We start from the raw sequence: 11,270 nt of genomic DNA on the forward strand, positions 1-11,270 counted from the left end.
ACACAGGAGAAAATACTAATGTGAGGCAACGTTTTTAAAAAAAAAGAGCTTATGGCTTCAAATGTTATACCTAGTGCAAATCTTCGTTTTTTAAGTCGGATAAAATATACCGATAACCTTGACCTATGTCAAAAAAAAAATTATGTAAAAAACTGGTTCAGTCAAACGCGAGATAAATGCGTACAAACATACATACATACCTACAGGTGAAACAGAGATCCTCCTATTTTTTATGTCGGTTAAAAAATAATACTTATGATATTTTTGCAGCACGGGTATCGGTCAGGAGGCTGTAATAATCTGATCGACTACACGAAGGGCGCGCCCCCAGTAATCGACGCCGGAGTGAAGGTATGCAACGTCACGCCTTTTATCCCCGTAGGGGTAGGCAGAGGTGCACATTACGGCACGTAATGCCGCTATACAATGTACACCCATTTTTTACCATTTGTGTTATAAGTCCCATGTAATAGGGGTGAGCCTATTGCCATATACTGGGCACAATTCCAGACTCCGTGCTACTACTGAGAAATTTTCCAAAAACCGAAAAAAAACCCAGTAATATTTTGCCCGACCCGGGAATCGGACCCGATACCTCTTGTCCGTCAATCACACTGACAGTACTAAACAAATTTTGATATTTTTTTATATTTGATGGGTCGACGTTTGGCCGCTATCTCACCTGATGGTAAGTGATGATGCGGCCTACGATGGAGCACGTCTGCCCATAAGCAACCTATTCACTCGGGCTTTGAAGACACCCAGGTTATACCCATCAGGAAACACAGACTCCGGTAAGGAGTTCCACTCCCTAGCAGTTCGCACAAGGAAGCTTGAAGCGAAGCGCTTCGTGTGAGTGGGTGGGATATCTACCATGAAGCGGTGACGCTTCGCCTATTGTCTTGTGGTTCGATGATGGAAAGGACTGGGGGAAATAAAGGCGGCATTATTTGAAATCTCCTGTTATTTTAATGTTAAATTCATAAATTTCTTCTGTTGGTTGTTTTTAGAAAGTACCCCACACGGGTCCTATACCTGGGGGTATGTACCCTGGCCGTATAGTTAGGATAAAGGGAGGCATCTGCCCTACAGCATACAGGTGCGTACATAAATATTTTTCTTTATATAATCCGGTAAACAAGCAGACGTATCACCTGATGGTAAGCAATCACCGCCGCCCAAGGACACTTGAAATACTAGAGGCCATTTTGGCGGTTAGAAATTTAAGGGTTGTTGGGGAATCGGGGATTGGGAAGATTGGGAAGGGGAGAATTGGGCCTCCGGTAACCTCACTCACACAACGCAAGCGTTGAATCTTTAAAACTACACAACAGATTTTGTTGCGCAAAACGTCGTGAGGAAACCTGAGCTTATAGTTACTAATTATAAGTTTGAAATTGCCAACCCACATTGAGCAAGCGTGGTGATAATGCTCAAACCTTCTCCGTGTAAGAAGAGGCCTTTGGTCAGCAGTGGTCACTAATAAGCCTGATGATGTCCACAGATTCTCGATAAACTTCAAATGTGGTGGTAGTGACGACACTGCTTTTCATTTCAACCCTCGCTTCGGACACCAGGTCATTGTGCGCAACTCTTACATTAATGGGTCGTGGGGGAATGAGGAGTCCAGTGGAGGGATGCCAATGGGTGCAGGGGAGATGTTTGAAACTGTGGTCAAGTGCTTCCATGATTGTTTCAAGGTAAGAAGTATAGCAAAAGCTCTTATAGAATTGCTGCTATTGCGAATACAGAAACCGTGAATATGGAATGGTAATTTCTATGAGGTTACAGAGGATATGTTCCTAGATGACGAAATAAAGAAGGAAATTGTAAATAAAATAATATTTAATTGAATTTTCTGATCATACAGATTGATTTGAAAGAATTTAGTATTTGTTTTCTTGTTTGGTATTTTTTTAAGCTACTTCAATTCAGACTGATATTCAACGATGATAGTGCGTTGTCACAAGATAGTGAATGTATTTTTTTAGGCAGGCACGCACCGATATTTCGTTTTGATCCGCGAACAAACAAATCTTCGACTGCGAATGTAGGAATTGAGCCGCATTTTTTCAATCCGCGAATAGTGAAAACGCTAATGAAGGAAGCGCGAATGGTTTATGCTTAGTATTTCTTTGTGGAATCGAATTTGAAATGGGGAGATCCGCAGACGAATAAGAATCGCCGATGTTGCCCAGTCGAATGGGGCCCGCTGTCATTGCAGTGCTTCGCCCGCGTTCTTTTAGGATATACACACAAACTTTTGCTTTATAATATTTGAAAGATAATATGTACTAATTTCACCACCCCCCCACCAGGTGTCTGTGAACGGGAGACACTTCTGCGACTACTACCATCGCCTCCCGTACCATCGGATCACACATCTGAACGTGGGCGGCGACCTCATGATACAGCAGATCACCTTTGCGGGACCTGAGCCACCTTCAGAAATTGCAAACGTGAGCTAATTTTTTCTTTTAATCCTAATGTGGGTGGTGATTTTCTCCTGTGTCGTGGGTGCGTTTACAAACATACAATTTCACATACACATGACATCCAGACCCGAAACAACAATTTGTTGATCACACAAAGAGTTGCTCCGTGCGGGAATACACCGCTACACGTTGCACGGCAGCCAGTTGCCCAGCCACCGCGCCAACCGTGCAGTCTGTAAACTTATACTAGTAACTTAACTAAACTAAATTATCACTACTTGCTAATCCTACGCAGTTTTACCCTCTCTGCTCGACCCCTATTGGCCGTAACGTGATATAGAGTCTTTTTTATGGTGTAAGCCGGTAATCGAGTAGACGGTTCACCTGATGGTAAGCAATCGCCGCCGCCCATGGACACTTGAAACACCAGAGGCGTTACAAGAGAAGAGAGAATTTAAGGGTTTTTGGAGAATCGGGAATTGGGAAAGGGGTAATTGGGCCTCCGGTAACCTCACTCACACAACGCAAGCGTTGTTTCACGTTGGTTTTCTTCTAGGCCGTGGTATCACTTCGGTTGAGCCGACAGACCCATTGTGCCGAAGGAATGCTCTCCCACATATAAAATAAATGGATAAATGTTCTATCCAACACAAACTTTTCAAATCGAACTAGTAGTTCTAGAGTTTAGCACGTTTACATAATAAACCGTCTTCAGTTCTAAAAAAGCAACGTCACGCCTTTTATCCCCGAAGGGGTAGGCAGAGGTGCACATTACGGCACGCAATGCCACTATACAATGTACACCCACTTTTCACCATTTGTTGTTATAAGTCCCATGTAATAAGGGGTAAGCCTATTGCCATATACTGGGCACAATTCCAGACTCCGTGTTACTACTGAGAAATTTTCGAAAAACCGAAAATAGTCCAGTAATTCTTTGCCCGACTCGGGAATCGAACCCGAAAACTCTTGTTCAGCAGTCGCACTTGCGACCACTCGACCAACAAGTCAGTCTTCAGTTCTATTGAATAATAAAGTATAAGTTATTGTATAGAATTGAGATTATTTGTAATTACGCTTCGCAGTGGGGGATGATATGCATACAAAATTGTATGTTTATTTTGGTTGCAATAATACTTATATGTTGTATTTTCTGTTTTACAGTATGCTGCTAAATATACTGCCGATTAGTGATATAATACAGGTAGGTACCTACAGAATATAAGGTGTTCTAAAAGTATCTGCCACGGCTTTAATGGGAGGTAGTGTTGTGTTTGAACATTACAATAGTGAAGAAATTTCGTACACTGGACCAGTTGATTCAATTTGAGAACATAAAGAAGTTAAATAAACATTGACTCTACTCTGTATAAAGAGATAGCCTTTTCATAATAAACTCATAACATAGATTTATATTTACTATTGTAATCTTAAAAAATCGTCTTTTGGGCGTTAGTATTTGAGAATATATATATTTTTTTATAAAATTCCCTTTGATCCCCGAAGGGTAGGCAGAGTTGCACATTATGGCACATAATGCCAATGTATATCCCCTTTTTCACCATTTGTGTTATAAGTCCCATGTAATAGTGAGCCTATTGCCATAGACCGGGCACACTTCCAGACTCCTTGCTACTACTGAGAAGTTACCGAAAAACCGAAAGAAGCCCAGCAATTCTTTGCCCAACCCAAGAATCGGAACCCGAGACCCCTTGCCCGGCAGTTGGCAGTCGGTAATTGTAACCACTCTGCCAACGAGGCAGTCTTTGAGAATAGTACTTGGGAATTGGAGGACAGCGCAAGCGTTGTTTCACGTCGGTTTTTTGTGAGGCCGTGGTGTCACTCCGGTCGAGTCAACCCAGCAGTGCTGAATAATGACGATATCACTCCGGTCGAGCCGGCACTGTCGGTCGCTGAATGTCGAGCTCATGCGAGGATATATTGGCAATATAAATAATCTTATTAATGATAGCCTTTGTGTTTTTCAGGTCACTTCTACGTTAAGAAGAAATGCTGTAAAACAGATGTTTTATTCAAATATCTATATTGTCTATTATACTCCTGAATGCCCTAAGTTATTTCTTATATGTATACAGTGTTTCATGTTTTTTTTAATAAAAAATCTATTTGCTTTACATATAATTTATTTTTACTTAATTACATTATTAACACTTCTTTCTACAAAAGAGATGATGACGGGGTATGAAAATTAAAAATCTATTTAGTCCGTCAGTTAAATGATAAATGATATTTATTTTGTAAATAGGTTACAATGTAATTCTTTTACACGTCAATTAATCAAGAGTTAGGTAATGAAACAATATTAGACACGTATTTTTTTGCTTTACCATCGCTCCGCTTTACCGTGAAAGACGGACAAATAAACAAACACACAGCACTTTTACATAACTTTAATATAATCAAGCATCATTAAGTACAGAAAGAAGTTAATTGACAGAAAATATTTTAAACATTTTTTAATTTAAACTTGTAAGTTTTAAAAACTTTTAGTCATGTCTTCGTCGCCAGGAAGGGCCTGAAAAAGAAAAAAAAATGTAAATTTTTATATCACCACCGAAGATCGACTAAAAACCACCCCGTTCCTACTCCTGCTTTTCAAGCCGGAGCCCCGGTAACCCGCTAGGTAGTCCGCAGCTCCGGATCAGGCATCATCCCTACTGGGCTCCATCTGTGGTGGTCTGATGGCTCTTTGAGGCGCGCGCGGACGACGCGTTGTACGCACGGGTCTGGTTCTGGTCGGGCGGCGAGCTACCCTTGCTCGCCGTCCGCAGACCCGCACTTACGGTGGCCGGAGATCGTCGCGCGATCCCCGACGCCCGGAGTGTCTCTCGCGATGGCTGGGGCGTGAGGAGGTTGTTCGTTCCCTCACGCGCCCCGCCTCCTCCTTAGCTAGCATGACTGCTTCGCAGAAGGAGGAGATACTGAGGACCCTAAGTTATACATAAAGTACTTACCGCAGTTTGTTCAGCAGCGTTTGCTTGTTAAGGATGAAACAAGACAGATTTAACAGGTTGTATTAAACAGTTTCAATGCGCTCTATTCTACCCCCGTTCCTACTCCTGCTTTTCGAGCCGGAGCCCCGGTAACCCGCTAGGCAGTTCGCAGCTCCGGGTGGTTGCTTATCATAAGGTGATCTGTTTACTCGTTTACCGACCTGATGTCATAGAAATACTTACAATGTAATCCACCAGTTATGGGGCTCCCTCGAACTCAATCGACTCTATGGCGACATCCTGCCCCACAGTTAAATTAGTGATCCTATGGAACGGGACACGGTGGAAGAAGTCGCAGAAATGTGCTCCGTTTATGATCACCTGGTGGGAGATAAGATGAGATTAGATTTTGAAAATCAGAGGAGTTATATTTTGTATGGTATAAGCCGTTAAACGCCTAATTACCCCCCTTCCTTATCTTCCCAATTTCCTCAACAACCCTTAAATACCTTAATTAAATTCTTAACCCCTAAAAAGCCGGCAACACACATGTAAACGCCTCTGGTGTTTCAGGTGTCCATGGGCGATTGCTTACCATCAAGTGATCCGTCTACTCGTTTACTGGCTTATATCGTAAAAAACTTCACGTTCCAACCTCACGCATTTTTATCCCCGAAGGGGTAGGCAGAGGTACACATTACGGCACGTAATGCCACTATACAATGTACACCTTTTCATCATTTGTGTTATAAGTCCCATGTAATAGGGGTTTCTTTTTTCTCAGGGGAGAAAATCATCCAATGACTTCTCTCGCCAGGGCAAGGCGAGAGGGAGTGTCAGACTCTTACTGACTAAAAACCACCCCGTTCCTACTCCTGTTTGTCGAGCCGGAGCCCCGGTAAACCCGCTAGGTAGTCCGCAGCTCCGGATTAAGCATCAGCCCTACTGGGCCCCATCTGTGGTGGTCTGATGGCACTTTGAGGCGCGCGCGGAACGCAACGCGTCGCACGCACGGGTCTGGTTCTGGTCGGGCGGCGAGCTACCCTTGCTCGCCGTCCGCAGGCCCGCACTTACGGTGGCCGGAGATCGTCCCGCGAACCCCGACGCCCGGAGTGTCCTTCGCGTATGTAATAGGGGGTGAGCCTATTTTTTTATTTTATTTATTAAGGGATAATAAACAACTACAACAATACAAACTCTTAAGTATAACAAAGCAAGTAACAATGTTGCAGTCCACTGCATTATCCACAAATAAAACATTTCAACATATTTAGGAGACAGTGGTTGCCACTAGACGAGCATTACCAAAGTTAACAAATGAATGGAATTAAGCAACTATAAAGCTAGCTATAGCTACAATACCAATATAAAACAAAAATAATTTCATTTACTTCAATTACACAATTAATAAATAATAATAGCAAAATTACAATTAATCATTAATATAAGACTTTCATAGCATTAGATTTAAATACATTTTTCGAGCATGCAAATATATCATACCTATTGCCATATACTTACCTCAAAACGATCATAATGACAAATAAAAAGGATATCAAATGGGGTTCCACGTATCAGTGGTAATGGCGCGTCCTCTTCCGGCGAACCCCACGACCCTCCAACGTAATGGTTTCGCACGATGGTGTTGCTCGTGAAGCGAGGGTTGAAATGAAACGCGATGTCGTTGTTATACTGGAAGTCTATGCCGAACCTGGAGACAAAATTGTGGCGTTAATATATCTTCACCACAATGAAACACATTGTCACAGTTTGAGCATTTGCGAGGCCTACACAAATGTTCTTTTGGTTGATATTGTTCGTCGGATCTTTCAGCAACAGCCGTTAGCTGTGCTGATTGTAAACTGACACATGCGTGCTGCCATCTGAACAGGTCCGCTCATACTGTTGTGGTTCTTTCCTCTAAAGACCACTACAGAATCAACTTGCACGGTTCTCTCACATCTTTATTTGATTTGTCTGGATTTTAAAAGAGACCTATGAGTTTGTTTCGGCATTTCTTCTCAGAGTAGTCCGATAGGAAATGCCGGCCTCATCTAGTTATTTAAAAGTGTTATCTTGTATCCTATTTGCAAAAATAAATATCATTTAACATTTATAACATCAACAGCCTATAAGTGTCTACTGCTGACCAAAGGCCTTTTCTCACACGGAGAAAATTTGAGAGATTTTACCTTCACCGTTTGTCAGTGGTGTCTAAGTAATCTTAGAAAGTACATATAAGTTGGAACAAGTCAGATTGGTTGCCAGGTTTCGAACTCTCACCCTCATGTGGGTGAAGAAGTGGGTGCCTTAACCTGCCGGCCACCACGATAGCAATATCTATACATTAGTTTTAAAATATAAAAAAGAAACTTACCTCCTGGCTCCAAGAGGAGTGCTACCCTTCACTCTTACCCTGCGACCAGGGAACATACCTCCGGGAATTATGGGGGAAGTCGGTAAAGCCTGGAAGGATATAACAAGTTAGTTTTTATGGTATAAGTCGTTACACCATACAAAAATGTATCGGTCGGACGGACCACCTGATGGTAAGCAATCGCCGCCGCCCATGGACACTTGAAAGACCAGAGGCGTTACAAGTGCGTTGCCGACCTTTTGGGGGTCAGGAATTTAAGTGTTGTTTAGGAATTGGGGATTGGGAAGATTAAGAAGGAGGGAATTGTGCCTCCGGTAACCTCACTCACACAACGAAACACAACGCAAGCGTTGTTTCACGTCAGTTTTCTGCTCGGCCGTGGTATCACTCCGGTCGAGCTGGCCCAGCAGTGCCGAAGCATGGCTCTCCCACACAATTTATTTTTATAATTTTGTGTTTTATTTCACACACAAAAAATAAACAAATGACTATTATGTACAGTTTATGCAAACATTTGATAATAAATAATTGTGTGTTGCCTCGTTGGTCGAGTGGTCGCAAGTGCTACTGCCGGACAAGGTGTTCGATTCCCGGGTCGGGCAAAGTATTACTGGGATTTTATCGGATTTTCGAAAATTTCTCAGTAGTACCATATAATAGGGAATACATTATGGGACTTATAACACAAATGGTGAAAAGTGGGTGTACATTGGCGTTAAGTACCGTGAAAGTGCACCTCTGCCCACCCCCTCGGGATAAAAGGCGTGACGCTATATATATATAAAAAAAAAAACAGAAAGTAATATAAATAAATAACCACAATGAAAACAGACACTCCTAAACTTTGATTCGTTTTATCCAAGTATTGTTATGTTATATGACAAAATAAAAATACGTGTCTAATATTGTTTCATTACCTAACTGACGGACTAAATAGATGTTTAATTTTCATACCCCGTCATCGTCCCTGTTGAGGATTAATTGAAATAAGCAAAGAATGAAGTAATAAATAAGTAGATAATATAAATGCTTTGACTTTGAAAATTCATAAAATAAAAAAAAAAACACTTGTGAAAGAAAGAACTCACCGGGTTTCTGATGGTAGTTTTCATCGTTTTTATTTTTTAATATGTGAAATTAAACGATGGTTATTGCAGGTGACTGCTCGATGTAACTGTTGCAAACTGAATGCCTGGCCAATGTGTGTGTGTGGCCTTATAAAGTACAACTGAAGTACCTATGCCTACACCAGCCAGCCACCACTTGACCACACACACCACATCACGCCTTTTATCCTCGAAGGGGTAGGCAGAGGTGGTTACGGCACGTAATGCCGCTACACAATGTACACCCACTTTTCACCATTTGTGTTATAAGCCCCATGTAATAGGGAGTGAGCCTATTGCCATATACTGGGCACAATTCCAGACTCCGTGTTACTATATAGAAATTTTCGAAAAGCTAAAAAAAGCCCAGTAATTCTTTGCCCGACCCGGGAATCGAACAGTTCGGCAGTCGCACATACGACCACTCGACAAACGAGGCAGTCTTACTACTTAATTGTAATACTACTTAAAATAAAATCCTGACTTATATAACCTGATTTTTTATTAAGTTTTTTTTGTCCACTGTACATCTATACAATGTGATAGGGGTGGGACTTCTAACCCGTTAAGGCTGAGTACTACATCTAATTTTATCGACAAAAAAAATAATATGGGGTGTTGAACCCCTAATTCAAAATATAGAAAAATAGTGATTTTTTCGGTAAAAATAATTCACAAATGATTTTTTTTCTCACCAAAACATTATCAAACATATGAAAAAAGTAATGAATTAGTTAGCCAAGGTTATTAGCTACCGTTTGTTGTTTTTTTTTGTTTCTACGACGCATACAACCTTTGATATCAAAAAAGTTAAAAAAATATTAAAATAGCCATAACTTTTAGGGGAGGGGATTCGACCACTTCGACCCCCGACTTTTGTCAATAAAATTAGATGTAGTACTCAGCCTTAACGGGTTAGAAGTCTCGCCCCTATCACATTGTATATTAATACGTGATGCAGAAACTTTCGAACCCTTTTTACGAAAATTGCGCGGCCGTAGGAGCATAAAATTTGGTACACTTATAGTATATGTGTAGGAGAAGTCCAGAACACTAATATTTTTCAAAAATAATGCTTATAAAGTACATTAAATCTACCATGCATAGTATCGTATTTGACAAAACGTCAAAATCGACAGATATTGTGATGATATTCTCGCGTCTCATATGAAAAGAGGTTTCATATTGTTCATGATGCGCCGGAATATATTAATTTGAATTTTACAAAACTAATAGCAATTCGTTAAATAAAAATTATCCTTGAACGTATGTTAAGTGGTATTGTAAATTAAATCATATATGGTCGAATTTCGACCACTAGGCGACCACTAGTTAAAGCAAATTAGGTTAGGTTCCCAGTCGACCGATTCGAAAATGTTATCAGGCGACTGGGGCCGCGGTCCCAACTCTCCATAGTCCCAGTCGCCTGAATCCTCTCAGTGTATATTGAGCGTATTGTTAGCGGTTTTTCAAAAATTTCTCAGTAGTGGCACGGAGTCTGGAAATGTGCTCGATGTATGGCAATAGGCTCACCACCTATTGGGATGGGACATACAAAATAAATTGTGAAATTGGGTGTACATTGTATAGTGGCATTACGTGACATAATGGGCACCTCTGCCTCTGCCTACCCCTTAGGGGATTAAAGGCGTGACAATATGTACTTATGCACGTAATTAAGAATCACGGTTTACTCACGTAAGTATATTAATGGAGAAAAGCTCTACTAGTTTCGAGTCACAGAGGGACTCTTCATCATGAGCAGCGTGCGCAGTCTGTGCGACGTTGTGCAGCCTAATATCGTCGCATCGGGTGACTCGAAACTAGTAGAGCTTTTCTCCATTAATATACGTGAGTAAACCGTGATTTTTAGTTAATTTAGTACGTCTCGCCCATAATACCTAGTTATTTTAAAAATAAAGTATACCTAGGTACCAAGAATTATTTTATCAGGTTTTTACTTTTGGTCAATTGCGGTTGAATATAATTTTGTTATCAACATGTGTGAACTATATTTTTTTTGTGATGTGCCTATATTTCTATTTTTAGGTTAAGGAAGAGATAGTGGTTAAAGGTTTTTCCGTCAACGAAACGTTAACGTTGAATTGCGTTTGTCAACTAGTTTTTTTTTATTATATATAGGTTCACGCTTGACCACTATCTCACCTGGGGCCTTAGTCTGCTATTACAATTGTGTCAGAATGGTCGATCACTGGTCAGTGCAAGAGGGACGGAGCTATGTAGGTTGTACACATTTTGTATGGAGCTTATGTCAAAATTCTACCGCTGGTAGGCAAATCTACCGATCGGTAGGTTATTGGAATGCGCTGTCAACGATGAAACGAATTCAACGTCTTGATTTGTACACGAACAACGTTAATTCTGTTAAAGAGACATC

At 41.1% G+C, this 11,270-nt stretch overlaps 3 protein-coding genes and 1 pseudogene across 4 annotated transcripts in view; 2 read left to right on the forward strand and 2 right to left on the reverse strand.

Moving 5' to 3' along the window:
* The window catches only part of LOC126912250 (adhesive plaque matrix protein-like), a 32,716-nt gene extending 31,876 nt beyond the window's left edge, over positions 1–840 (reverse strand). The window contains exon 1 of the mRNA XM_050703754.1: positions 683–840. The gene's annotated coding sequence lies outside the window, so the exon portion shown is untranslated. The remainder of the gene's footprint in view (positions 1–682) is intronic.
* LOC126912223 (uncharacterized) overlaps positions 1–11,270 on the forward strand; it is a 148,324-nt pseudogene that overhangs the window by 95,136 nt on the left and 41,918 nt on the right.
* The window catches only part of LOC118278865 (galectin-5-like), a 107,480-nt gene that overhangs the window by 452 nt on the left and 95,758 nt on the right, over positions 1–11,270 (forward strand). Inside the window, exons 2-7 of one of the 2 annotated variants that reach the window (XM_050703796.1) lie at positions 271–351; positions 1,011–1,099; positions 1,505–1,700; positions 2,319–2,459; positions 3,600–3,639; positions 4,424–4,570. In XM_050703796.1, coding sequence (XP_050559753.1) covers positions 271–351; positions 1,011–1,099; positions 1,505–1,700; positions 2,319–2,459; positions 3,600–3,626 — 534 coding nt within the window. In that variant the 3' untranslated portion in view covers positions 3,627–3,639; positions 4,424–4,570. Of the gene's footprint in view, positions 1–270; positions 352–1,010; positions 1,100–1,504; positions 1,701–2,318; positions 2,460–3,599; positions 3,698–4,423; positions 4,571–11,270 lie in introns of those variants that run through there. The other variant, XR_007706866.1, reaches the window with a different exon arrangement.
* On the reverse strand, positions 4,832–9,020 carry LOC118278683 (galectin-9C-like). The gene is made up of 5 exons (XM_035597996.2): positions 8,855–9,020; positions 7,767–7,855; positions 6,911–7,100; positions 5,633–5,770; positions 4,832–4,971 (listed from the first exon to the last, which is right to left on the reverse strand). The coding sequence occupies exons 1-4, from the start codon at positions 8,876–8,878 to the stop codon at positions 5,648–5,650; spliced, it is 426 nt and encodes a 141-aa protein (XP_035453889.2). The 5' UTR covers positions 8,879–9,020; the 3' UTR covers positions 4,832–4,971; positions 5,633–5,647.

The sequence above is a fragment of the Spodoptera frugiperda genome, chromosome 24, assembly GCF_023101765.2.
Source record: "Spodoptera frugiperda isolate SF20-4 chromosome 24, AGI-APGP_CSIRO_Sfru_2.0, whole genome shotgun sequence".
Taxonomy (NCBI): Eukaryota; Metazoa; Arthropoda; class Insecta; order Lepidoptera; family Noctuidae; genus Spodoptera; species Spodoptera frugiperda.